The sequence below is a fragment of the Apiospora kogelbergensis genome (genome assembly GCF_038363985.1).
Source record: "Apiospora kogelbergensis strain CBS 113332 chromosome Unknown utg000007l_segment0_segment0, whole genome shotgun sequence".
Classification (NCBI taxonomy): domain Eukaryota; kingdom Fungi; phylum Ascomycota; class Sordariomycetes; order Amphisphaeriales; family Apiosporaceae; genus Apiospora; species Apiospora kogelbergensis.
Genome location: NW_027117424.1, coordinates 1252236 through 1280177, shown reverse-complemented (window position 1 = coordinate 1280177; position 27942 = coordinate 1252236). Strand labels below are relative to the sequence as shown.

Genomic DNA, 27942 nt, shown 5'->3' with positions numbered 1-27942 from the left:
GGAAAGGGATGGCATAGTGCCATGCTCAGTGAAGTCTCATTTGGTCGAGGAATGTTCGACTGGATTGGCCGGAAGCGAGTCATCTAGTTTTCCATAGGGGTAGCATTCCCTCCCTGAATCAACCCCATCGCCACTCGGTGCCAACCCCTCCAGGCGGGCATGGCGTTGATGATATCCGTAGAAGGGTAAAGGTCTGGCCCTGGCGAAACCAGCTCGTCCGTATACGGCTACCCCAGTTGGGTCCAAGTGTCGAATGTTGAGTTGTATCGAGGTTGTATATCGAGGTTGAGGATCTATTGAGCACCATGGCTACGTACTACTCCTTGCCTAGTCGATAGTTCTCATAGGCCCCTCATGCAATTCGACGAGTGGCGTAGTGGATTTTGAATGATTATCCGTTTCACAGTCGTATCTCCCTGAATTCTTAGGGGCCAGACCATGTCTCAGCCATCTAGAGGGAACAACATATCAATTGATCTGAACACAACCCTTACTGGTTCAAGCGGCAACAGCCCCCCAGTGAAATCCCTCTTGCGTTAAGCAAGCAACTCCTAACGCAGAAGATACAGTAATTCCAGGCCCATTCCCCCAGGTGTATATGCGCCAAGCTTATCCCTCGAATTCGACAATCCTCTGGGTAGGCGTATTCGCGGCCCCAGATTGGCTACTTGTGGCCTCGGTGGGTTTGAGTATGGATTGGCTCGACCCTTCTTGGCCCTTGGAGGCACCCGCCTCGGCATCCGCTCCGTCCAAGAGGTCCAGGTCCGAGGATCGTACACTACGCCGTTCGGCATCTCCACCGTAGCCACCCGCCGACTTAGGTACACGTATGTCATCATCCTCGTCTTCCTCTTCATCCCTTTGCCCCGGTACTGCATTCTGCTCGAGCTCTCGTTGCGCCTCTTCCATGCGGCGGCGAACCTCGGCCGCTACTCTCGATGCATCAGTGACGATATTGTCGAGGACACCGCGGAGGCCTCTGGTCGCGCCACTCGCGGCAGCCTGTGGGATGGGTAGAGAGTTCGCAGCTGATCGTCCGAAGCTGGAGAATGTGGTAAGAGAGGGTGTGGATGGGTTAGCGCTCGGAAGGCCTTCGGTGACGTGTAGAGAAGTCGGGAATGATGATTCGAAGAACTGCTCGAGCAGTTCGTCTGCCAACACAACCATGCGGAAGGTAGGCAGTGTCATGTGTAAGGGGTTAGAAGGGTCCAATGCGACATTCGCCTTCTCAGAGTGTGCTTTGGACACGGACCGTGACATCTCGTTTCCTGCATCTGGCTTGCCAAGGGCTGGGGGATTGGACGGCAGAGCTGCCTTCTTCTTAACGGCGCTTGGGCTTTCCTTTGGGCTCTCCTCAGGGCTCTCCTCAGGGGTCTCCTTAGGACCATCAAATGCTAAGAGATCTTCCTCGTCCTCCTCATCTTCGTCATCGCCGATGGCAAAGGCGCTGTCATCAGGCGTCTGGCTTTCATCCGACTCTGTTGTTTTGGACGGTGCGGCTTTGGTTGCATCCTCTACGTGGTTGGATGGATGGTCTGGGTCAGCGTACTCGAAGCACCGCCTAATGAAAGCACTGACGCTCCCAAGGAACCGCTCGTTCATTGTACCACCAATAGATGGGCTCATGGGGCCGTTAGCGTCTGTCAGTGTGCTGAGAGATGGGTTTGAACTCGAGGCACTGAGACTGCCTTCCAGACCACGTCGTGATAAGAATAGCAGTGCCTCGGAGATTCTCAGAATGCCTTCTCTATCGACTTTGCCATCTCCATCGTCGTCGTAAAGCTCGAAGAAATATGTGATGGTACCCATAATATCACGCCTGCCCTTGATCTGAGCAAGACCCGTCACCACATTTTGTAATGTCAATGTCGAAGTTGAGTCAACATCCCAACGCCTGAAGAGTCGCTGCATGAACTCATGTTCGGCTGGCTCTGGCCTAGATCCCCAGGGCGAGAGAAGATTGTTACTCGACTTTCGGAAACCGCTGAAGTATTGATCTTTGTCGGGAAATTGATCGCGCCTAGGCGATGCCGGAGAATCGGCAATAGCCCACTTTGACATTGCGGCGAGGAACTCGCGGAAGGCATCGTAGTCCATCAGACTAGTGCTAGGCCCAAGACCGACACGGCCCTTCTCTACTCCATGGTCCTGGTGATCTGAGAAAGCAGACGCCGCGCTGGGTCGGGCCGTTTTGGCTCGTCGGAGTTTCTCTTCCTGTATATTCTGGTCGCGTTGTTGGCGCTCATATAAAATGGTATAAAACCTATCGTAGACGGCCCCAAGCTCCTCCGGACTAAGCAGCTTGCTGTCTGGTCCGAGGTTTCGAATGGCTGTTCGCTTCGCAAAATTCTCAATGTTATTGAGAACAGCGTCCTTGTTCTTCAGCCGCAGGTCTGTGATCGTGCTATGGGTGATACCAGAAAACTCCTTGAAAGCGACAACCATCAGTTCCTGGAAACGATTGATTGCCCTCAGCTTTGGGTTTTCTGACTTGGGATGTGCCGACTCGTCCAGGCGCGAGAAGTAGCCCTTCAGGACAGAGATGAAAGCGCCGTCATCCGTGGCGTCCAGCAACTCTTCCCCGTTGATGCGTAGGATGGCCAGGCCGACTTGGAATAGCACCTTGGGGCCCTCAACGAAAAAGACATCCAGGACTCTGAAGGCAAATACTAGTGGCATCGAGTTGATGTAAAGCGACAAAAACCAGGGAAGCGACACCACTGACAGCTGAACATCGGCTTTGACCAGATGCTCCCACAGAACAGGCATGGTCTTCTCTACCAACGATTCGAAGACTTTCTGGTCCAGCAGAGTTCCGTACATGGTGGTGGAATAATATCCCGGAACAAGTCTATCGCAAAGAGCTGACAAGAGGAAGAAAGCTTGCGATTCTGATATGTAGATCAGCAAGGCAGCAACGACAATGTTCATGGCTTGGCAGTAGCCAACTTCGGGGTTCACCCAGCTGTAGGCTGTGAGAACCCGACGTAGACGACCAATTCCTTCCTCGGACTGGAATCCAGGATATTCGGGAAGACTTCGATTAAGATCTTTCTCAATCTCGTCGATAGCGAGAGACTCCTTGCCCGAAAACTTGGCCAGCGTGTCAGTGTAGAGTGTCGGGTTCTCGAGCCTCAGATACATGGATCCAGAAGTCAGCTCCCACATCTCTCCCTGAGACGATTGGGTAGCCCGACACGGATCAGCTTGTGGAAGGTAGGTTGGCGGATTATTGTGGCATTCCGTCCATTGTCACGTAGGTATTCAGCCCAGAGCCGCATCTTGGCCCTGTCTCTCAGCTTCTTGGGATCGCCTGGATATTTAAACATCATTCCTAGGCCAGCATCTGGCGGGTTGACGCTCTTCTTGTCTTCGGGTCGAAGTAGGTATTCAGAGTAACACTCGGCGACGACTTTCTTGAGCTTTCCGACATTGCCAACACCTCCTCTCAGGCCCTTTTTCAGGCCATCGCAGAACCTCTCGCATGCATGTCGCGTCCCAGCGAGCTGGATGGTGATTCTCTGCTCTCGCATCTGGCTCTTATCTTTCTGCGCATCCTTGTCCTTGGTCGCGTCTTGTGGGATACCGTTCCATGTCGTAATGGCAAGCGCAAACTAGAGAAATCACATAGGTCAGCCACGCTACTTACTCTGGGGGCCACAAGATGATGACAGTCGCCGAGGATTAAACTGACCTGAAAACTCTGGCTGTTTAGGCGTTCCACCCGTCTGATGGCACATAGCGGGAAGGTGAAGCCATTCCCACTGGGCCCGCCGCCGTGGGTTTGGCCAGTGAAGGCAGACGACGTCGACGTGCTGGCGGTGCTGACGAAGCTCGAGGGAGTGGTGGAGAAGCACATGTAAGCCTCGGACAAGTGCAGCTTCCCGGCATAATGCCAGCCTCGATCGCCTCCCTTGTCGCCCTGGGTGACGTTCGAAGGCGGGATTGTCAGCTCGGCTGGGATTTCGTACAAAGGCGTCTGGCTGCTGGGCAGGCGGAATTGATGCTGGAACAGGGTGGATTTGGCAGGGTTCCGGTCGGAATTGGTAAGATTCAGGCCTTGCATAGGGTCAATCAGCTGCTGGGCAGCCGACTGAGCCTTTTGCACGAGGTTCGAGATGTTGAACATGGTGTCGGTTGGTTGAACAACAAGGTGGTCTCGTCGTTAAGACCCAAGACGCCGGTCAAAGCATGTCGGGTGGCATGCAACTGCATGCAAGGTTCAACAGACTTGCTGAATTGAGGAAGAAAAATGGACTTTGTCTACACGGATTTGGATTACAGTTGAAAGAAAGGCAATCTACTGGCCGTGCTGTCTTTGATGAATGAGGTCGAGGGGCAGGAGCAGATAGGGTTACGTTAGTTGGAGAGCAATGAGCAATGACAGCAGCAGCAGTGACAGAGCAGTGGTTGGACTTGGGGGTAGCTGCCGGCTTAGTCAGGGGCTCTGTGTGGGGCTGTCCTGTCAGTCAATGCCTGTCTGTCCATCAGCCTGGACGCCAAAACAGAAGACAGTTGCAATAGTACACAGGTGCTGACGCATATGTACGTGTATACGGTCGTATAATTCTATTATTAGTAGACTGGTCCTGGGAGCAATTGCAGCCAGCCCGTTTACTGGCTGTCCCTCTCAGGGCCTTCTTCTAGAATATCCAACGACGTCGTTCACCTCAATTGAGCCAATGGATAAGCCCCGGCGCCAGCCTTGACTATCGAAATTGGATGAGAGTTCATCTGTTCTTCAACATGAGCCGCAGCTTCATTCGTACGAGGAGAGGTCTAGGCCTGCAACTTTATTCAGTATATTCGAGTCAGAAGGTGACAAGTCCATGGGGGAAAAATCTGCATTCCATAAACGGAAGACACGGCAGTATGTATGGAGAGCCTATTCTACAATTTCCAATAGCACGTCCGTAGTATACTAACCGACTAGAACGGTATATAAGCTTAGTACTTCATCTCTACATACTCGCCGTTTACGTTCGCTCTTCCTTGTGGCAATCAACATCGTACAACAATACTCACGTCACATGAATGACCTGTCTGTCGATGAATATACTATATCAGCTTAGAATGCACATGTCCCGCGCGCAGACGGATTACTCGCCATATGTAAGTATAAGTATTGGTAGGCAATGGCGGCTCCGGGTCTGGCTGGCATATGTGGGGATTGCAGAGGCGGAAGCTAAACCAACCCATCACTGGTCGACTGTCCGAGATGCTCCTGTTGGGCGAGAGGCTACGAATGCTGTTAGAAATCGGGTCTAGCCGCATACATCCGTCTGTCAGCGGACGTACTCAAGCAGCAAGCAGCCAAGTCTTATGCTGGGCCTGGCCACGCATCAAATGCCGTCATGGCCAGGCCCTCTCTCCACGTAACGTAAGGGCAGTTTCGTATGCAGCAGCGCGCGCATAAACATCGAGCTTTCGTTGTAACGCACGCAGATAGGGAGGCGGCTGCTGGGAACGACTATTTAGAGATCTGATGAATCGACTAGATCAATCAATCAATCAATCGGTGGCCGGCCCCCTTTGGTAGTGCTCGGGATACCCAGTTGAGGATCGGAGAGTATCATGTCAGCTGGTACGTACTGAACATGCCACCCTGAATCCATCCGTCGATTGAGGGATCCGTTGAAAGTCAGTTCCTCCTTCTGCCACCCCGCTTTGAGCTGAGAGTCTCCCACTGCATCTCAACGTCATATCGATTTTCGGGGTTGTCCTTTGAGGAGGAGCTTCTAAATAACGTGGTCTAGCTGGGTGCCCAAAAATTGACTTATTAAACTAGTAGACTCGCGATCTCTCGTCGTGAAAAGCTTTTCACCCCTGCCTGTCTCGATTAGTTGGTCTGTCAAGCAAACACTGACTTGTCTGTCGCCGCTACTTCTCCTCGATTGCTCTGGTCTGTGTGTATGTGTGAGTGTGTGAGTGTGTGTACTCCGTAGGTATCGTGGTGTCTGACCCTCCTCGCCCGCCCGCCCACTTCAAGCGATCACTACCTACATACACTAGACAGACACAGACACACAACGTGAATGGATCTCATCGGCCGCTCTAATCAGATGCCATTTGACGACCCACCGGAAAACGAGACGAAGAGGATCCTTCAGCGGACCGTCGTCTGAAACCTGATTTGCTAGAGGAACTTCTTCTCAATCGTCAACAAACGAAGTCGACTCGGTATTCACACTTCCATATCCAGCAATTACCTCCCTCCTGGCTTCTTCCGTACGTACGTACACGCACACCAACGAATCGCTCGCCCGCTCGCTCGCTTTACGCCTGTAAGGCCATGGCCGCCGTCGCAACCCAACCGAATCCTATCCAACTGGCTGGCGGCGGTATCAAGATGGCTCAAAATGCGGGGGTAACAGAATTAGGATCACACAGCCAGCGACTCTCCCCAGAGTCGTTTAATCTCGTGCGCACGTTGGGAACGGGTAAAGCTCCTTCTTTCCTTTTGAATGGCGAGTGGTGACGGTAGAGGTGGTGGTGTTGGCGGCGGCGGGAGGTCAAGTGTGGTAGTGTCTGCGCCGGGTGTACCGTACCGCAAGTTTGCTGACACTCGGGTCCACACAGGCACGTTCGCCCGGGTTTGCCTGGTACGACCAACAACCGCGTCGGACAATGAAGACAACGACCAAGTCTTCGCGCTGAAGATCCTGCGCAAGGCCGAAATCATCAAGCTCAAGCAAATCGACCACGTGCGCCATGAGCGCGAGATCCTCGCCGACGTGGCGGGGCACCCCTTCATCACAACCCTTATAGCCTCCTTTGCCGACCGCGACTCGATATATATGCTCCTTGACTACGTTCCCGGAGGCGAGCTTTTCAGTTACCTCCGACGTCACCGGCGCTTCCCGGAGGAGTGGGCGCAATTTTACGCGGCCGAAATCGTACTGGTTCTCGAATTTTTGCACGAGCAGCAGGGCGGGGTGGCCTACCGAGACTTGAAGCCCGAGAATCTGTTGTTGGACGCCGAAGGCCATGTGAAACTGGTGGATTTCGGCTTCGCCAAGCGCCTAGGAAGCAAAGACGAACGGCCAGTCGAGACATATACACTCTGCGGCACTCCCGAGTACCTCGCCCCCGAAGTCATACAAAATAAGGGTCACACGACCGCCGTGGACTGGTGGGCGCTGGGAATCCTCATATACGAGTTCTTGACGGGATACCCGCCCTTCTGGCACCAAAACCCCATCGAAATCTACAAACAGTGCGTTTATATTCCCTGAAATGAGCGGTGCGGCAACGATAGGTACTAACTTCGGGTTGCAGAATAGTCGAGAAACCTGTCATGTTTCCCGCCGAACCTCAGATCTCGCACAATGCGCAACATATAATACGATCCCTCTGCACGGTGGACCGCTCGCGGCGGCTGGGGAACATCAACGGCGGCTCGGTGCGGGTCAAAGAACACCCGTTCTTCGAGGGGATCAACTGGGAGGTGCTGCTGCGACGCCAAGTACACCCGCCCATCCAACCCCAGGTGAAGTTCCCCGGAGACGCCTCATGCTTCGACGTATATCCCGAAGATGACGGCAAGCGCGAGCCGTACACGGAAGAGCTGCTCAACAAATACGACAAGTACTTCGAAGGCTTCTGAAGGAAGAGGCGCACGAAACGGACGATTTATAGTAGGTTCTGAATGATGGGCTATTTATTTACGACTGACGAGCATTGAACCCCCAACGGAGCAGCAAGACAAATGTTGCTTCCATGTACCATATGTTGCCATATCCACATGCTGCCATATATTTTATTGCTATTTTGTTTATATCAGGCGCTAGAAGGAGAGTGGGCGCGAGGGAGCAGCTGCCCTATACAATGTAGTTAGAGGAGTTAAGGGGAAGGCTTCATGGGGGAAGCTCAGCACAAGCATCTGGAGTTTGGGTTTGGGGGTCTGCAACGTTTACCTCGCTTGCTTCGGTATATATTTCGGGATAAGGGGCTTGGGGCTTGGGGCTTGGAGCAATGAGTGTCTCGCAGCTGAACCACGAGTCAATATATTCAATTCCAAATTGCCAACTGTCCCTTGGTACAGCGGGATGTACGGGTCTTTACTATATTGGTGGCAGGGGTTTATGGAAGCGATCCTGGGCCTGGGATGAGGGATGCCAAGTGTTGACTCCCTGGAAACCTGCAAGTGGGATCCGTATTTGGCTGGCCCTTGGTACTCCCATTGGTAGTCGGCGTACCGGATAGCTTAGCGTGCCACTTCCATGGCCATGCTGTCGATCATCCAGGAAAGTCGTTTGGTTTTGGTTTACTATGTACATGGTTCACGATTTGTTTGCTGTACGAACGAACATGTCACGCCCGGTCCGGCCCGGTGGCTTGCCTGGCAGCCTAGGGTCTTAGGGATACACAGGCAACCAGCCACCCTGCACCGCCTACATACCCATGTACGTACCACATACTGACAAACTCGGGGTAGTGAGACGCTACATAACCCCAATTACAGCCCTTTTCTTCCAGCGAAGTAGCTGAGATACAACATGACCGGCCATACATGCTCCCATCCGACACGGGTGGCTTCGCTTTTTGGTTTTTGTGTGGTTTTTTTTGGCTTCTTCTCACGTGCTCTGTACTCAGTAATTATCGTCATCAACTCTTTTTATCTCTCAGGGACTGACTGGTTGGGTGGAGGGTGTTGTGCTTGTGACATCTTCGCCTGTTTGATATTTTGCTGGCCGAGTGCCGTGGTGGTAGCGAGTGCGAGTCTTGGAAAAAAAAAGTGATAAATCATTCTTTATTACTAGACACCACGCCACTATGTAATATGGCAATAAACACAAACAGACATTTTATGTATAATATTAGAGCAGGTTTTGTGGTATACTAATAACATGTGCATTCATATGAGATAGAAGTCAGGCTTGAGCGATACAACATGGCTTGGCGTCTGCAGTGAGGATGCCTGTTGGGTATCCTTAACTTGACAACTCTTCCCTTCCATTGTACGTAGACCTGTATCGTCAGCACATAAAGCATTGTACGGCAATGCTGCTTGAATATACATTCACCTTTGAGCAAACTAGTTTATTTAATTGTGCTAATGGGAGGTATATACGATCCTAATGGTGCTCGTGTTTCTTTATTAATACTGCCATGCAATGTATTAGCTATTCTCATGAAATTTCTAGACAAAGGGTCACGACCCCTTGAATAACACAATGGCTGGATCAACCCCGACCAGGTGTAAAATGAGCCTTGCTCGACTCTCTGATTCATTATTGCCTCCATGCACTTATTGTTGTTAATGTATTATTTACCTTAAGGGCATACTGCCGACAGCAGTAGGCCCCGAGCCTACCAAGGGGCATCTGGACGTGTCAAGCTAGCTATACTCTTCGAAGAATTCGTGATGAATACCGGCGACTCACTGGAAGTTCGCAGAAGCGTATGCTACTACTACGTCCCCCCTTCATCTCCATGGCGGACGTGTCCGAGAAGCAGCCCTGCGGCCGGTTGGGAGACCACATCATCTTTTGCTGTTACCCCCTCCTCCCCGTCGTCTTGAGCCACCGTGTATCTCCCCTTACCCTTTCCCCAGCCCATGTATCGAGTCCTCCTGAGAAGCGTCCGTTGATTCACTCGAGGCTTGGATATGCCGGGTACGTACCGGCGTTGTGCGGCATTCCGTTAGGGAGTTATTTGATGCGGCATCTTTCAGCAAATTCTATCTATTTGTAGACAATACGTATACAGACACACTGTCCCAGATGGCACAGCTTCCACACCATAAATGTCTTGTTGACGACTTTGTCAAGAAACTGAATATTCATGTCTTGGAAATTTTCGAGGCCATTGGGTATAATGGCCTCTTATTTGTGTGCGCAGATTTGGGGGGTCAGCTATTGTGTAAGGATTCATTTCAGTTGGATTAACAGCTCGACATCGATCTGAAAAAAGAACAGAAAGTGAAACTTAGCATCTCCTACTGAAGGTAATATTCACCTTTTCCTTCTATTACTCATATCCAAATAGGTTTAATGGATGCCTAAGGCACCCCTGTTAATGAAATTCAAGCGTATATACATGCTTCTTTGTAACATTTCCGTCACCGAGGAAACCCCTAAAAAGGGGTCGCCTGTTAACCCAAGTTTTGGCTGTTCATAATTGGGATGGCTCTAACATCCTTCTACGTGCCATAATCCAGCACGGGAAAATATCTGAATAGCCATGCGTACACTGTAGTGGTGCTGTATTCACCCAGTTACCGGGAGTTGAATCGGCGACAGTGGGATCCGCATATTTCTTACAACTTTCATCCCGTGAGGCACAAAAGAATTTATTCCACGGACAAGAAAATCTCATCCCACCTGGGAGAGACAAAAACACATAGGTCCGTCAAACACCATCCGCTGGCCAAGAGTACGACGTAGAAGGTGAGCATCCAAGACTTGTCAGCCACCTCTAAGTGAGTTACCACACCAGCCCGAAACACATCCCCTATAGGCCGCAAGGTACGATTCCACTCAACAGCCATGGATTACGACCTTTTCTTCCCGTGCACGAAGGATTGGAGAGTCTTCCCGGAGGGTAGCAGAGCTCCCGCGCCCCCTATGGAGGATGGGGCAGCCTCCGACGTAGAGTCCGCCGAGTTGCCCGCCACGTTCGACCTTCAGCGGGCTCCGTTCGAGGTTCGCCGGATGATCTACTCCTGTGTCTTTGCTAACGGAGACGGCCGACGCCTGTGCAAGGCAGACCCCAATCTGTGCAAGGAGGCACTCCCCATGTCGATTCGAAGGGATAAGCGCATTCCCCGCCTGACCATCTACATCGAGGCCTTCGACCCGGCCCATCGTGACGACTGGCTTGTGATGGAGTGGCTGACAGACGAAAACGAGTTGTTTACCGCCATGTTCGTCCACCTGGAGCATGAGACCATCCGGCGCCTCATGAGCATTTCCGGTCTGATTCACAGTCTCCATGTCATCATCAAACCAGAGGCCGCCAGCGACAACGACCTCACACAGGTTCCTTACCTCTGGGCCAAGATTCGCGACGTCGCCTTCCTGCTCGGCAACATGAAGCGCTGGGACGTTCAGAACCTTTCGATTGCGATGCACTCCAAGGGCCCCAGTGGTTTCAATCTTGCGTCAACGCCGCTGTGTCAGTTGCCTATCCACTTGGCTTGCAATTATAACTTCTTGGCGATGGCTCACATGGCTCTCCTCGAGCCACTGATCAGCAACAAGAAGTTGGGCTCAACACATCTGAGATGGTACCAAGACGCCTTCCCGGATACCGACTCTACTCCCGAACATATGCTCGGTTTGGTCGGAATTGCCTGGGGCTCGCAGGATAGTAGCCCAGATACACTCGGCACCGTGAGCCCAATCCATCTCAATGATTACTACAGCCCTTCGAGTCTGGAGCGAATGCGGGCTCAAGTCCTCTCGGTTACCGTTGCCTTTGACCTGCACTTGGATAACGCCGCCGGCGTCGCCGCCTGCCATCTCCGTTTGCAACGGTTCCGTGTCTGGGGTGGAAGTGAACTTTGTGCTCTCAGCCTCGAGAGCCGTAGCAAGACGATGCAGACCTTGACCCAGAGCCGCGCGCACCTAGAGCTTCTTAAGGAGCACCATACAGAGTGGTGCTATCTGGAAGCTGTCCAGGATAAGGAGTTCCGTGACCTCTCCATCCGATTGAACCAAGATATGCACACAAAGCTGCTTCCATCCGGCTTCTCTTCTGCTTCAACTTCAACCGCCACGGGCAAGGAGCATCAGGCCATCGTGGCCCAATGGACCAAAGACAAGATTGTCCAGTTATCCGACGAGCTGCGCTTCCACATCGACCACCACGAGCCCGCCGACAAATGGTCTTCGAACTATCCGCTCGGCGTCCCCAGCCTCTATCACATCCGCGATCAAGAAAGAAAGAGGCTAGAGACGAGCAGCGGAATCGAGAGGGAGGAGGAGGATGAGGAGGGAGGAGGAGGAGGAGGAGGGGGGAGGGAAATGGTGAAGAGAAGGGTGATTGTGAGATCCCGGAGGAGTTGGCCGTGCTTGGATACACTGATGTGTATGACGACGACGACGACGAGTGTTTCTCGAACCTTTGAGCTTGGCTTTGACTGATTTAGGAGAAGTTTAGCATTTGAAGTTCTTTTCCAGTCCGATGGAGAGCCCAAGTTCTGACGCTCAAGCTTCAAAGCACTCGGCACCATAGCGATCCATCTTCTGAACCATCCATAGCCCAACATCCGACATCAGCTTTTGTAGGTTGGGCTATTCAGCATCGCTCCACATTATTTGCCGACGTTGATCGAGTAAGAAGAAGATGAAAAGAACCAAAAACTAGGCGAGAAACATGTAGGAACGCATTGGCAACAGAGATGGATACCCCTTTGGTAGAGTAGTTGATCAAGAATGATCCCATAATGATCTCTTGTACTGATTATGTGAGTCAACAACTATCCAGGGGCGGGACTGTACACACGATTTTGCTTATGACCATTTGCCGTGCCCGACAGGAGGACATACTCGCAGTGGGCGTAATATCGTACTGTATCGACCAGCCTGTCCTCAATTCTATATGAATACACACACCACACCTCACACGCGGACACAAACCCTGGAGGAGAAAATAACAACCCCTCACACCAACGCCATGCATTCCTATACTACAAACCGGTCGTTCGTTTCCCATCACGTAAAGATGGCCCCCTTTTCAAAGCAAACCCCACCATCTATAGGGAACGATACCACCATAAACCGAGTGCAACAATGAAAGCCGTCGTGAAAACCATGATGCCCTGTTTGGACTGCGAGACGAACATGGACCAACCTACGAGCGACTCCCACTTCTTGACCGAAGCGCGATGCTCCCACGAGTCCACATCGATGGCCTTGGGCAGCCGTATTCTGGGGTCCACCAGCTCAGCTGCGTTCGCACCGTGGTCCCGCAGCGTGGCTTCGACCAGGTGGGCGGGTGGTTTAAGCTCGTCCGGGGAGAGCACCGGCACCTGGACTCGCAGAAACACGCCTCGATGGTCGCTGCTGCGTACGACAGGCAAGCAGTCGTATGCAGTCACCTCCATCTCAGGACGTTTCTTGCTGGCACCAACGCCCTTGACCCAATCAGGGATGTCGAGCCACAGCACGCGATCGCACCAGCCGGGCCAACGGTGCTTGGCGAACTTCCACTTGACCTCTTCCTCCCCATCATCGTCTCTCAGTTCGGGCCCGGAATCCGCCTTGGGTAGCACGTTATACTTGTATGTGGGCGGGAAGTTGATCTTTGCCTCACTGAGCCCATGAAGTGTCCTACCCGCCCCTTTTTCGGCGGTGAGTTGATCAAGCGCCAGGAAGCGCGGGTAGTAATCCTCGCTCGTTGAGTCGTCAATAACGGGGAAGACAGCATCCGAAGGAGGCGCTGTCTTCGATAAGCGGTAGTTCAGGTCACCGGCGACGAACAGGTGGCCCCCCGGGCTTGTAGATGCTGACATTGTGCAGCCCCCTTTCCGTTTCGGGGTGAAATAGCAGTGGCTCCGAGTCGCCACTGGTTGGTTCCCTCTCAATACGTGCTGGGCGATCCCTGTTGACGATCGTCTTGGGGTCGGCAAAGACTAGCCCGCTCACAATGCTCTCCCAATTGCGATTCCTGCGTTCTAGGTTCCACTCCATGGCGGCCAAGTGTGTGCTAACGAACGTCAACTCTGTTTCTTTCTCGCCTTTGGTGTAAAGCATGCGAAGTCCGACAGCTCCTTTATTGGCCATATCGCCAGCGCCGAACCCAACCTCGGCGGCTTGTATATTCGCGAGGGCGGCTGGATCGCGGGCAAAGAGCATAATGCCAGTCATACCAACATTCCGTGTCCTCACAAGTGTGTACGGCCGCTCGCTAGGTCGCAATGCTTGGTCTCCCCCGTCGACGAAATTCGCTGCTGCTATATTCAAGGCCGACTCGTATCGTTCGAAAAACGGGTTTAGGAGGTAGGAGCCGATAAATGCTGCCGAGATGGGGAGCCATCTCCTGCAGCGAACTATTCACGTGTCAGTATTGGGCCAGAGGAGAGGTATGGCCACTGGAGCGACATACAAGACGACCAACTCGGGAAGATGCGTGGCATTCTGGCCAAAAGCTCGAAGCAGGTGGTTGGCGAAGGCAGGTACAGATATGTGATTCTTGGCAGCGTTGAAGGTGAGATAGAAGGTATCCAGGGACGTCATGGCCGCTGTTTTAGTAGAAGGCAGATAGTAGTAAAGGTCACCAAAAGGATAGCTAGAAGAGACTAGTTCTAGAACAGCATGTTATAGCAAGCTATATACACGAAAGCGATGAGAGAAAGAAAGCGCAGCAGAAACACACAAAGAGTGAGCGTACACGATTGTAGATTGAAGAGGAACAGAAGGCGATGAGCACCTCCTTCAGCTCAGCCCATCGCGACGAAACGACAAGTGCGTAGCAAGTACCCACCCATGACCGATGAGCAGGTGCGGGGCATAATAAGTACATAGCCTGACCTCGCCAACTGGGCGTCACCAGTCTCACACCCCCAGGCACTCCGGGCTGACCTAGTGCAGCAACACATGACTGATTTCATTTTACGTCGATACTAGCATGCACAGGAAATCTGGAGTTGAGAAGCGAAATCAATTTCTGAGAACTAGGTAGCGTGTATCGTTGCCAGTCTTCAATACCAGCAAGACAAGCCTGCGGCACATGCCTGTAGGACCCCCAGCGCTCCACCAACAGCATACTGAATTGAAACAAATCGTCGCTGAAAGTTGGCATAGGCGAGTATCTCTGGCTACTGCGTGCGCATGGCCAAATAACTTGTCCATCCCCTGACATCCCCAATACCACAGCATGCCCATTTCCACCACTGCCAAACTGAGACCTTCGACGGCATAGAGGATATGCTGCAAACCAAGGCTATTGGCGTGAGCCCAGAGTACGAGGTGCCGTAGTGACTCATGCAGAATGCCTCGAGGGCAGCCAACTAGAGTCACATGTCGTTGCTCGAGAGTCGTAATGAATGGGGTTGTTGAATGTCGAGATATCCACCGCGCTAGTGATGCCATATCCTCCTTTGCTGATTAAGCCGCCTTCCTGAGGAGAAGGTCGACGCTGGAGAACAAGCTGAATCGAAGAAAGCACAAAAAAAAACACAAGACTTTGATCGAAGGAAAAAGAAAGAAACAAAAACCGAATCCATATCACTAGAGCTTAACGCATCGCAACGATATACTGGGATCCCCACGAAGAGTGAACAATTTGACGTTGGGTCTCCACAGGTGAACCCCGGAGCTTGCTTCGTGTCGAAATTCCAGAAACGATAGGTACTGGTAACAGATCGTATGTTCTGCTTATCGACATCCCGACCAATTCAGGATGCCGGGCATGCCGTTCAGACATACGCCAGAGTATCCACAACAAGACAGAGGCTGAGATCGGTGTTGCCACCGCTACAGGTTGATCTTGCTGGGGACTCTGGCATGTCCGAGCCAGGGAATGCAATCATAAACCAGGGGATTCATCGCAGAACGGTAGGAAAAGCAATGTGATATGAAAGGAGGGTCCGATGCTTGGTGACGCATGGCGGTTCGTTCCGGTGTCAGATGGCAATGAGTGTAGAGGGGACTGTCGGGAAGCAGGTTGACAATCGCTGCTTGTCTCCCAAACTTGCATAACATCTCAAGCCCAAGATCACCATGGGAACGGCGGGAGGTGCCAAAAGAAACAGATATTCGGCTTGAGCTTGCCGAACGCTAGAACAGTGGCTCCCGCTTTACGCACAATGCACAAGACGGAGAGAGTCGGAGGAGGGCGTGCCAGTCACGATATCGAATCATTTCGGGCGGTACGAGCCGTATCCGGAGCCAGTGCCTTGACCTTTAGAAGCTGATCGCAGCCTGTTACCGCAAACTGAAGTGTCAGCCATCAATGTCAGCAATTCCTTCGGCCAGCAGCGGTTCATCAAAGCACACCAAGGCGAAGGAAAAGATGATTCCTTACGAGGAAACTCTTGAGGCTGTTGGGCTGGGCACGCAAGACACTCACATCCTATCGCTTCCACCGACGGCACGGTTGGTATCCGGAGTATCAACGCCAGGGGCGCCACGCTCAAGCACCTTACGGCGAGAGCCAGGAATGGCGTTGGGCTTGACCCCAGAAGAGGGCTGACCGGCCGTGGCCGCGTTGGTGCGCGAGGCACGAGCCTTCTCTTCATCATCCCCGGCAGCGGGGGCGCCAGCAGCCTGAGCAATGGCCTGGGCGTTCTTCTGGTACTTGTAGACAGTCCAGTCGAAGACGTAGTCGTACTGGAAACCCTCACGGACAAACAAGTCGCGGAAGATCTTGCGGAGATAGCTGTAGTCGGGCTTGTCGTCGAAGCGGAGCGATCGTGTGTAATTGAGGTAGATGGCGAACTCGTTGGGGAAACCACGGCAAAGAACCTCGGTGGGCGTAGTCATCTTCTTCTCCATGATGCGGTCGTACTTCTGCTTCTTAGTAGCAGCCTTCAGGCCCTGCCAGGGAAGAGATCCGCGGCAGAAGTAAAGCATGACATATCCCAAAGATTCCATGTCATCGCGGCGAGATTGCTCTGTCGAACCGGATTAGCTTTGCACAGACAAGACGCATTGGGAGTGCACATACCGACACCCAAATGGGTGTTGATGGAGGCGTAACGGGCCGTGCCTGTCAGGTTCTTGTTCTCTCTGTAAGGAATGTGGAAGTGAGTCTTGGGGTCTCGGTACTTCTTGGCCAGACCGAAATCGATCACGTTGACCTGGTTGCCACGCTTGCCAATGCCCATCAGGAAGTTGTCGGGCTTGATATCACGGTGGATAAAGGACTTGGCATGAATGTACTCGATTCGGGAGATGAGCTGGTCGGCAAGCAACAGCACGGTCTTCAACGAGAACTTGCGGTTGCAGAAGTTGAAGAGATCCTCCAAACTGGGACCCAACAGGTCAAGAACCATAGCGTTGTAATCGCACTCGGTGCCGAACCAGCGGACGAAAGGGATACCGACGCCGCCAGCGAGCGACTTGTAGACACGAGCCTCATATTCGAGCTGGGGGTGCTTGGCCTTGACGCTCTCCAGCTTGATGGCGATCTCTTCGCCCGAGATGATGTTGGTACCGAGGTAAATATCACCGAAAGAACCGGAACCGATCTTACGACCGATACGGTACTTGTTACCGACGCGAAGATCCTAGGACATTGTAAGCCAACCGTTCGGGTAACACGTGTTTATGTACATTTCGTGCTCGGTCAGGTGCAAGCCGCCCCTCGGTCCTGTCGAGACTAGTAGAGCGTCGGTATTGGCATTACCAGCACAAACCAAACACTCCGTAAGGCCCGACGCCGATATTCTGGGCAGCCACTGTATCGTATATGTTCGTCAATTCAGGAACTTACCATGGTGGTCATCGTATCGGAAGCTGTGCAGCTACTGCAGTGCGTGCGAGTGGCTGTAGCGGGAAAGTTGTCGTTGGGGAGATGCTCTCAGGCAAGGCTCCGTTGTGTGGTATTGTGCTGCAGAACAGAAAAGAGTCAGTGGGAGAAACCAGATAAGCAAGGTCCAGAGGGATTGCGAAGGTTGTTGGCTGAATAAAGGTGTGCACTCTTTGGTTGAGGCAAAGGTAGAATAACAGTTTTGATGGCAGAGTGGACGATGTGCAGTAGATGAAATAGGGAACAACCAATGCAGCCTGATGCCTTTGAAAAAAACCTAAGGAATAAGCGGCACCAACCGTTGGCAGGGTGGAGGGAAGAGAGACAGCCTTGACGCGATGACCCGACCGAGCCAAGCCACGCAGAAATAGACTAGGGGAGACCGACTGATGGGCTCTTGGTCTTTGGCGAACCTTGAATTCAAGGTTCAGGAGGAGCAAGAATAGGCGTTGCAAGTTTGATTGACCTGATCTTGTCCCTTGGGTCTTGACCGCCAGGAGACGGAGAAGGAGGGGGAGATTAAGGAATGGTGATGGGTTTTGCTAAGCTGCTACTGCTGCTGCTGACAGCCCGACCGGCAGACCGAACAAAACAGACCAACCCAACTCGGGCGGGTGAATGAACGATTGAAGGACCGGCGATGGGGGAGGGGAATGAGAGGGGAAGAACAATAGATTAAATGACCACTTACCCGTCGATGCAATGGGAAGACACCGAATTGATCAGATGGCTCTGTTCTGGTGAGATACTCGAGATTAAAATGATTTTGAGAGTGGCAGAAGAGGCAAAGAACGCGGCCGTCGAATGTCGGTTTATGCGGTCGGCGAACTCCTTCGGTTTGGGGAGTGGAGGAAAGAAGGAATGGATTGAATTTGAGAGGGAGAAGATGAAGTAAGAATGGCTTGCGTGGGGCACACCAAGCAAGACTAGGGGGAGGGGAGAGAAAGGGTGTCAAGGTGTGCGTGAGGGTGTTTGTATAAGAAACGACAGCCTGTAAAGCGCTGGTGGGCAGATACAGTTGCAATATGAACAACTCGGGGGGTGCGGATGGGGGTGTACAATCAGATTGTAATGCTCCTCCTTCTCTCCCACGCTCGTGTTCTTTTTTCCCTGGCCTGCTACGTACGGACAGAGCAGTTGCGGTGTGCCAGTCAATGCAAACGCATGTAGCCCAGGGCTCTCTGTTTTCCATAATAGTGGGTTGCCTGCCAGACCAGCCAGCATTCACTCACTCGAATTCATGTACAGTCCTTACGGAGTGCATATCCGGCCTACATAATACTATTACTGATCTCTTAGCCTTCTAGAAACGAAAAACACATTTTTGATATGACGTTTTTCTGAGGTGTCTTGTACGGATATCTGAATCAAATGCCTCTCAGATGACATTGGAAGCAAGCGAACGAGGCAGCAAAGGGTCTGGCGGCTAAGCAGGGCGGTGGCGGACCATGCCAGGTAGCTGGCCTGCTTGCCGGCTATTTATCCCACCCACTGCCCGGTCAGCTATTGCATCGCAGGCACCCCCCCCTCTATTCCGTTACCAGTTAACTAAACATCTCACTGATTTACGTGGACGTACACGTTCAGAAGATCGTCACTCTACTAGATAGATAGTGCAGGCATGGATGACATGACATGACATTGATTGAATTGCCCGCAGTACGTTGGCACGCAGCCGCCCTTGGAAGGGTCTCGTGAGAACCCCGCGGGTGGAATCTACACACACGTATGCATGCACGCAAGATGGTGGCCAAGAATTATTACACACAGCGAAGCAAGCAGACGGGACCTCGGAATCAACGTCAGTCCTCTGAGGTGGTGGTGGTTGATACAGGCAACAGGAGCCACTCAGGCATCGGGCGCTGAGCTTCCCTGACGTGACTGAGCCGGATCTCGTGTACCCCGGCTCCTCCAACCAGATGCCCTCGGCCCCTAGGGTGGGAACCAGGCCAATTGGGTACATGGCTTAGACAGGCAGCTACAGCAGGCGCCCACGTACCGGTCCAAGGAAAGGGGTTCAGGTTCGGGCACTTGACACTTGAGGCATCCCATAAAAGAAAATCTGCGGCTGGAGCCGTTGATGCAAGCTGAGTCAGCCCCTAGAACGGCGAAATGGCCTCATTACTCGGTATGTAGTCGGCAAGGGACGCCCTGTTACTTGAGTGACATGGAAAAGGGTCTATCTCAATCTCGCTATCTTCATGTTGATGGCCATTGCATGGCTGGGTTTGATGACCGATACCTCCAAACTGCGCAATTGGGCCTCACACAACGCACGCACACGCGCCAGAGGGCAGTTGGGTTTTGGAGCTCGGGCTCCTTTAGGCACCCATTCCATCCGGACGGGAACGGACTGCCACCAATCCAACTCGGCCTTTGCTGACAGTGACCACCAGGCTGGAAAGGGCGTCCGTCAAAGAGCTCCCCTGTTAGGGCGCGCGCCTTGTCTATAGCATTTAAGTTGCTATGATACCAGATACCTTGGAATGGTCCGTAAAAGGCAACGTATCAAAGTATAGGCCCGTTCATTCCTGTTTTGCCCTCCTTCCTTATTTTTCTGGAAGCTTTGTTCGCGCGCCAGGGCCGTCAGAGTCTATGCCCAAATCGTCTGTTGGTTGCAGTGGTGGGGGGAGAGGCAACGCTATGTACAAGCCCTGCCCAATCTTCAACATTGATCCCAGTTTGCCAGGCCCGGCCTTGGGCGCGCCCGGGGAAATGTCTTGTACGGCCCCTGGGATGACGACTAGCACCCGAGTCATGCTTCATCTGATGCGCGTTCCAGATGCGGCTCAACAAAGAATCCGAAGCAGCGCATCCGGCACCTTGGATGGACCGTACCGTGCTGCGTGCGATGAGCCACGAGCGAGCAGTAAGGGGAGGCGGGTTGGTTTTCGACGTGTTTAGTGCCGATCTGCACATGGTCCGCAGATGCTCACATAGCTTTTCTTTCATCTAGGGGTCAATGTAACGTCCTGCACCTATGTAGGTCCCAAGCACCAAGCTACCTGACCAACAACGACTACAACTCACTTCTAAGAAGTCAGATCACGTCCAAAGTAGTATCTAGCCTTGCCCGGCGACTGTTTACTCTGCAGCAAGCATATGCCGTGTACACTGTCACGGCAGCAAATGTGGTTTCGGGGCAGAATGCTGTCAGCAAATGGCTCTCGTTGACCGAAAGCCCGCCAAGACTTCCCCTCCACGGCTCGCACAATACGTATCCATGCAGAAAACACCCCAAGGCATCCTTCTAGTTTCTCGACTTTCGGTCAGGACACACGACATACGTGGCTATCAGTCACCGCAGCCAGAGGACTGACTTGCGAGCATGCCTGTCCGTATTATACCTACACCTACCTAGATCTTCTTGCACTATCCAGCAGGTACGAGGTGGTAACGCCCATTCCCACTCCCGAGCTGCCCGACTAGGTGCGGCTTGCCAAAAATAGTATCCGACCGACTGGGGTGCAGCATTTTAAGTAGCGAACGGTAAATCGGCACGCACACGACTTATACGTAAACTCCGGCGCGCTGCTGGCTGCGCGCTTCCCATTCTTGATACACAGAGTACCGCATTCGGCTATCTATTCATCGAACAAAGCTTAGGCATGCTGGGCTAGGCGTGTGCAAACCCATGTTTTCGGTCCAGCGGTGGCCCCAGTCAAACAAAGATCGCCGGGGGGTAATTTGCAATGCTGCAAGACAAGAGGCGGTCTGGTTGTTGTATCCATCGTGTCTTCCTCGTCCCCCTCGTCCACGAGGCATTATATGCCTCATCAATGGCGTTATGTCCTCCCCATCCAAGCTCCGCGTGGCTCAGCAAGAAAATGCATCAGTCGATTACCGTGTCGTACGGCTCGCTTCTTTTCTTTCTACTAAATTTCCACATTTCTGCCGTATTACTCCAATCTGTGCCTCAGGCCAGAAAAGGGCGTGTGGCGGTCGCCCGAGAGGGGAATTTGAGTTGCACCACTCTGTCGGCCGAATGTGTTCTAGGCACGCCGATCCCTTCTTCAGCAACCGCCGGGCTGGGTAAGCCGGCCTTTCCCAGCTGACCAAGAACCACAAGGGATCACGATTCGGTGATTTTATTCCGCAATGATCCATACATAAGTCAATGCCATCTGCCGAGTCAAAACATCCCGAAACATATCTAGCCATTCCTGTCCAGATCTTGAAAACGTCATTGTAGGGTCAGTTACTATATATCTCAGAACAATAAGCCGATGATCTGATAAATTACTGCAACAAAAAGTGAGTAGCGATCTATGAGAATCTAGTCATGATGATGACCCTAGAGTATTCTCAATCGTGTAGGTGAGGTTTTTTGAAGCGTTGTAGTTTAAACCCCGACCTTTACCTGCATTCCCGCTGGTGTTGCTGGCTTGTCTCCAACCCGACCAAAGTATACGATGCATTCCATGGGCGCTAAAGGTTGTACGGCGTGAGGCAACAGCGGGTAGATCCATACGGCGTGCAGATGTGGAAAACGAAAGCGTCGCTATATCTAGAGAGCCAGCGGAATATGCTGAGGGTTTTACGGTGTTTGGCCTCGGAATGTCTGGGCCGGAAGCTGGGCCGGAAGCAATAAAGGGCTGGAGCCACGAGATTGCTCAATCAGCCGGACAAAGGATGTTGGTATTGGAACTAGTGGACAAAGACTCCCTATACTCGAGCTCTTAGAGATAAAACACATGCCTAGAATTCGATTTGATATCCGACATGCATTCAAGGAATATTGCTTTTGTCATTAAAATTCGAAGCTTAGGAAGAAATGGAGTAGTTTTTGGTCACCATCTCGAGGTTCTTATATTTCAGGGGTAACAATGGAGTTGAAGATAGTCTCGCGGTCAGACGTCAGCCGGCCTGATTTCTCAAAATACGACAAAGAGTAAGTCGAGGATCGAGGCATTACTGGTTGATCGACCGTCCAGCAAACTTACTATACGTGTTTTAGGCTACTAGCGACAGGAAACTTCTCCGACGTGAGGCTAGAATGCGGAAGCAAGACTTATAACTTGCACAAGTCCATCATCTGCAACCGATGCGTGTGGTTTCGCAGGGCCTTGACTGGCAGCTACAAGGTACGCTGGATCGCAAGCATCAGGAGAATGGGCTGAGGGGGCGGGACTCTAGGCCACAGACAGACCCGGCCTGACCAGTTGCTACGCGCACACAGGAAGCCAAGACAAACGTCGTGTGTCTGACCACATTTTCCCCAGAGCAAGTCGATATAATGGTTTGCTACTTATACACTGGAAGTTCGTCGACCCAGTCTTGATCTCCTTACCCGTCCCCCCCACCCCTTACCCCTTTCTCTGGTTGCTACTGATCTGACACCTCGCCCGCAGCTCTCAATATCCCGTCCGAGATCCCAACCAATGATCTCTTAAAGCTGCTCGTCGACTTCGTGGTGGTGGCCGACTACTTCCTCCTCGATGCAGAGTGCCACAGTGCCGTGCTAGAACGCATGAGGTGGTCCTTGAACGGCGGAGGTACCAAGCGGCGTTGGCCCGATTTCGTCGAGGCCGTGGAACACGCTTACGGCTTGGAACTGGTCGACAACGAAACACCCAGACTCATGGAAGCGCGGAAAGTCCTGGTGAGAGACTCCACGAGAGCACCTGAGGTTCAGACAAATACTTACTATCGTTGGAACTTAGATTGACTGGTATAACGAAAAGCACGAGACAGCACGAAAGAAGATGGGCCCTGGAGCCTTTGCGTTTCTGACCCAAGTCCCTCCATTTGCACTGGACGTGTTGTTGGCCAGAGACAGGGATGAAAATAAATGATCCTACTCTGTAAAAAATTGAAGAGTATGCCATGATCATACTTCGAAGTGGCATTCATTCGTTATATGTGGAAGCAGTAAAGTGAGCCCGGAGATGTGCAAGGAGGCAGTGTATGTAGTTATAATCACTTTTACGGTGAACACACCATACATGGCTAAGCCACCCAGAATAGATGCATGATGAACCTCCGGCATTCAAACTTATATTGCAAATCCATATACTCCTTTCTCCCCCTTCGTCTTGCCTATGACACTTGAACATGTGTTCTACGTACCTGACTAACAATATTCAAACATCAGCCTCTATCAATCACTGCTAAGACCGGCGCTGCGTAGACTTTGGTTCCAAACAGAACTGGCATACATCTTTGCCACCAGACACGTATAGCTGGTAGGATATCATATTGAATCGAAGGTATGCCTACATGATAAATTAAGTACATCTGCTATCCTCTACGGTCTTCTCAAGGGTCCCCATTGCAACAGCCAAGGCGCCTTAAGAACGTAATGTGTGCGATGTTACCCCTTAAAGGAGGTGAACAAGGCATCGTAATTATGATACAGACACGATCACCGTACTTTGGGGGCATATAAACATGGCTAAATGCCCGAAGTTCCAGTAGAATCTCCCCATAAGTCCATCAAAACTTGGAAACCCATTAATGATCCCACGATAAGCCAGCGCAACCAGAATATAAATCGGAAACATAAACTTGAACTTAAACACGAAGCTGACCGAAGTTCTTATTATTAACGCATCAGTAATAGTATTAGCAGCAATGCCAACCTTTGGTTCGCTTCTACCGGTGGCTGCACGCCGCCGACTGCTCGCGCTCCTCCGCGTCATGCTCGACTTCTTCCGACGCTGGGTCCGGGCTGACGTCAACACTCTCGTGGCATCCCTGACCGTACTCGGCGGCCTGACGAGAGGCTTGGAGAGCGGCTCCGACATCCTGCGGGGTATGAGGCGGTACCTGAGCCATTTCTTCACGTCGTCCATCGCCATCAGTGAAGAGAACGAGCTAAACCACGAGGTCCTCAACTGGCTCCGGGTGCACGCTCTGGAGGGCAAGCAGAAGCGGTCGTTGGTTGCACAGGCGCCCACCAGCGCCGCTGATCAGGGGGATCCAAGCGTCTATTGCTTTCGCGACGACAATGCGACCAACCATGAGCTCGACATCTCGTACTTGCCTACTTTCGACATGCACTACCTCTGGTTCCAGGGGTCGCTCATCATGGTCAAGCGTGGCCTGGAGCAGAACATCTCGCTGCGTAGCCTCTTTCTCGACCGGTCTACGGCAGCGCCCAAGGGTAAAGAGCCACTCCTACTCATTTGCCTAGGCAGAACGGTGGAGCCGATTCAAAAGTAAGTGCAGGGAGATCTACTTACCACCGCTTTCTGTTTCGTAGTGTCCATTACTCATTCCTTGGACAGGTTCTTAGCCGAGTGCAGACGCTTTGCGAAATTTGTGGCCAAGGACCATGTCAAGGTCTGTACCAGCACGTGGTACGTCTACTTCGATACGTGGTTGCTCCGATCTCCTCGTTCGCTTGAGACAGTGCACTTCGAGCAGGCAGTGAAGGACGACTTGGTGGCTGACATTGCCCGCTACATGAAGCCGGAGACGCGGGAATTCTACATGCAGCGCGGCGTTCCATACCGGCGAGGCTACCTCCTCTACGGGCCACCGGGAACGGGGAAGTCATCTCTCTCCTTCGCCCTCGCAGGACACTTTCAGCTCGAGCTGATGATGGTGCACCTTCCCGGCGTCTTGAGCGACCTTGTCCTCAACAGGCTTTTGCCGACCTGCCCGATAAATGTATGGTGCTCATCGAGGACATCGATGCTGTAGGCCTGAAACGGAAGCCGGGCGGTGACGACGAAAAGAGAGCGAATGAGAAGGAGGGCAAGCCCGGCTGCACACTTTCGGGGCTCCTGAACGTACTCGATGGTGTGGTAGCACAGCAAGGGCGCATCGTGGTGATGACGACAAATCACGAAGCAGAGCTGGACGAGGCTTTGACACGGCCCGGGCGTATTGATAAGAAGGTTTATCTGGGAAACATTGGGAAGGAGTCGGCCCGACAAATGTTCATTCGCATGTACGCGCCGGACCACACCACGGTACTGCCCACGGCCTCACCGGAGCTCCTGAAGCTGGCCGACCAGTTCTGCGCGACAAAGGCACTCCACGGCAAGTTCTCGCCCGCCCATGTTCAAGAATATTTACTACGGTACCAAGACTCGCCACAGAACGCAGTTCAGGGGCTGCAGGAACATATCAATGAACAAACGAGGCTCATGGAGGAGAAGAAGAAGACATCGGAAGAGACGACGAAGAATACAGGGGAAGAGACGGCAAAGAAATTAGTGAATGACGAGGCCAGCGGTGACAAGGTTTCGAAGGGCAACGGTAATAATAACATGATAGAGGGAAGCGGCAAGGCGAATGGTATGGCCGCTAAGAGCGACGAGAAGAGCGACGAGAAGAGCGACGAGAAGAGCGACGAGAAGAGCGACGAGAAGAGCGACGAAAAGAATGATGACAAGACCAGCTCGAGCAGGGACAGCCTAGACATTGAGGAGATCGAGGTCGTGTCCCCAGAAACTTCAAGCGACAACCAATCTGACAGCTCGGGGCCCAGAGACTCGCCGGTAGAGCCCAAGAAGGACGGCGGGGACCAATAAAAGGGGGAAGGGGCAACATCGCTCCACGTACGAAAGAGTGTTCAGGATTCCATTGGGTAGGTCTGTCTTGGTAAAGGTAGCAAAGGGCGCCTAAATGGGGAACTCCATAAATAGCCTCTCTCATTTCATAAGACGAATGACCAACCTAAAGTAGGTTAATAGGAATTGTGATATAGGTCTATACTGTACCTATGAAGCTAGGGCATGGGGCCATGTTATCGCACGGCTTGGAAGCCCCCAATGAGTGAGCTCCATACCAGGGTATTGTCCGTCATATTAAGATAAGCATGTCCTGCCTTCTAAATTGCGCCCCAAAACCCCCTTCCAAGTATCCAATTCTCATATGCTGCGGCGATTTCTCGCAAAAGACGTTGGCCATATCGATTCGCTACAGCGTTCATACCACCATGTCCCGTCGGAACCGGCATGGCCAAGCAAGTGATCCGGTAGGAGACTTCGGGATCCCTTTTTTCATGCAGACGCTCACGCAGCAGCCCGAAGACTCATGTAGATGCCCCAGACGACACCAGCCAGACCGCCGACCAAGTTGCGGCCCTCGATGCTCTTGACGAAGACAAAGTTGATGATGCTCACCGCGGGCCACAGCCGCCACCCGGCCTTGACGATGCTCCAGAACTCGGCCTGGCTGGTCTTGACGACGGCGTCCCAGTCCACGTTGCCGTACTGGGCCCTCTTGGCCGTAGTCCCGAGCCCGAAGACGAGGCTGGCCAGGTACAGGGCGCTGGTGTCAGGGGTGCTGAGAGGGGTGCCCAAGGGCCGGTCCATGGCGGCCTGGACCGAGTGGATGTATAGGCTGAACAGGAAGGTGTTACCGAAGGCGCCTAGGGTCTGGTCTAGCACCGTCTTGGCGAGCGTGTTGGCCACGTTGAGCTTGGGCTCGACGAGCTGGCCATCGCGCTCCTCTTCCTCGAGGGCCTTTTCGTCGTTGGCGGCAGCCGAGGCCACGGCCGCCTTGGTGGGCGACATATGGTAGGCCGGGAAGCTGGACTCGAGGAAGTCTTGCCTTTCGTTTCGAAAGAAAACATGCAAGTGTCAGTAAGCAGTAGTATGACGCATTGATGATAAGAAGTGCCAAAAAACTCACCACATGAAGTTGGGAGGCGTGCTGATAATGGCATAGAACACGAACTGGAAGATCGGCACCCAGTCTATAACCAGGGAGACCTGTATAATGTGTATTGTTAATAGGCAAGACTCGATGCATGATGATAAGAAAACGTCAAGCCTTGGAATCATGTACCTCGTTCCGGTATGCTGAGAGAGCCTGTGCGAGCAGATTCGAAGTCGCAGCGAGGACAGCGGACTGTACCGTCGCATTGACAATTGGGGGAGCCATGGCTTGCTTGTCGGAAGAGTTTATGTTGAATAGTATCCTGTATGAGCGAGTCTCTATTTATAAGCAGACTGATATTAACGTCTACGCGGCGCAGTGTAGCCACTGAGGAAGCGAGATGGTTCTCAGTATATCTCGAGGTTACTTGGATCTCAAGGCCACGGGCTGAAAAGAAAAAGACTTATGCCAGTAATCCTAAGACAAACGACCCAAGAATAAAGAAACAGACGATTTGGACTGACAAAAGTCGAGGCTCGATGACGTATTCAAAGACCAAGCGTAAATGTCAATTCTAGGGCGGGAAGTATAAATAACAAAATTCTGCTTGCTTCAGAACATGCCCGAGATACTACTAAAGGTCGACGTATATCTTATGCAAGATCGAGAGGGATAAAGAATATATGACAGATTGGGTAGTGGGGGTTGGGGAAAGCTGGCAACAGCGGAGCTTGGAGCAGCAACCAATTAAATGACGCCATCCACTTCGGCATGGCATGGACAAGGAGGAGTATTTCACTGCTGCCACGTGCATATATTGGGGTATTCCCAATGGACAACAGCAAGAGCACTGCAGACCGTGACACTATTCATGGTAGGATTTGTTCTTTCATTGAGTCTCACCGGAGAGTATCGACTCCTTCTGCCGTCTACCAAGCCTGCCAGTACCAGGTCTACGCCAGACTTGAC

At 52.4% G+C, this 27942-nt stretch overlaps 7 protein-coding genes across 7 annotated transcripts; 3 read left to right on the top strand and 4 right to left on the bottom strand.

Annotated features, from left to right (window-relative positions):
* Positions 1 to 609: 609 nt before the first annotated feature.
* PG998_010768 (TBC domain-containing protein) lies at positions 610 to 4129 on the bottom strand (the record flags this gene model as incomplete). Its single annotated transcript, XM_066877584.1, has 3 exons — positions 610 to 3126; positions 3198 to 3614; positions 3695 to 4129. 3 exons carry the CDS (start codon positions 4127 to 4129, stop codon positions 610 to 612), a joined length of 3369 nt encoding a protein of 1122 aa, XP_066726638.1.
* A 6361-nt stretch (positions 4130 to 10490) lies between these two features.
* On the top strand, positions 10491 to 12089 carry PG998_010767 (uncharacterized protein; the record flags this gene model as incomplete). The annotated part of the gene is made up of 1 exon (XM_066877583.1): positions 10491 to 12089. One exon carries the CDS (start codon positions 10491 to 10493, stop codon positions 12087 to 12089), a length of 1599 nt encoding a protein of 532 aa, XP_066726637.1.
* A 611-nt stretch (positions 12090 to 12700) lies between these two features.
* On the bottom strand, positions 12701 to 14183 carry PG998_010766 (Endonuclease/exonuclease/phosphatase; the record flags this gene model as incomplete). The annotated part of the gene is made up of 3 exons (XM_066877582.1): positions 12701 to 13390; positions 13428 to 13986; positions 14053 to 14183. 3 exons carry the CDS (start codon positions 14181 to 14183, stop codon positions 12701 to 12703), a joined length of 1380 nt encoding a protein of 459 aa, XP_066726636.1.
* Positions 14184 to 16013: 1830 nt separating this feature from the next.
* PG998_010765 (CK1/CK1/CK1-D protein kinase) lies at positions 16014 to 17394 on the bottom strand (the record flags this gene model as incomplete). The annotated part of the gene is made up of 3 exons (XM_066877581.1): positions 16014 to 16561; positions 16615 to 17176; positions 17383 to 17394. 3 exons carry the CDS (start codon positions 17392 to 17394, stop codon positions 16014 to 16016), a joined length of 1122 nt encoding a protein of 373 aa, XP_066726635.1.
* Positions 17395 to 22244: 4850 nt separating this feature from the next.
* PG998_010764 (uncharacterized protein) lies at positions 22245 to 23213 on the top strand (the record flags this gene model as incomplete). The annotated part of the gene is made up of 5 exons (XM_066877580.1): positions 22245 to 22309; positions 22376 to 22502; positions 22598 to 22679; positions 22770 to 23020; positions 23082 to 23213. The coding sequence occupies 5 exons, from the start codon at positions 22245 to 22247 to the stop codon at positions 23211 to 23213; spliced, it is 657 nt and encodes a 218-aa protein (XP_066726634.1).
* Positions 23214 to 23991: 778 nt separating this feature from the next.
* PG998_010763 (P-loop containing nucleoside triphosphate hydrolase protein) lies at positions 23992 to 25901 on the top strand (the record flags this gene model as incomplete). The annotated part of the gene is given in 3 exon segments (XM_066877579.1): positions 23992 to 24578; positions 24648 to 24996; positions 25008 to 25901. 3 exon segments carry the CDS (start codon positions 23992 to 23994, stop codon positions 25899 to 25901), a joined length of 1830 nt encoding a protein of 609 aa, XP_066726633.1.
* A 483-nt stretch (positions 25902 to 26384) lies between these two features.
* Positions 26385 to 27258, bottom strand: PG998_010762 (Protein transport protein yif1; the record flags this gene model as incomplete). Its single annotated transcript, XM_066877578.1, has 3 exons — positions 26385 to 26925; positions 27007 to 27086; positions 27163 to 27258. 3 exons carry the CDS (start codon positions 27256 to 27258, stop codon positions 26385 to 26387), a joined length of 717 nt encoding a protein of 238 aa, XP_066726632.1.
* Positions 27259 to 27942: the final 684 nt, after the last annotated feature.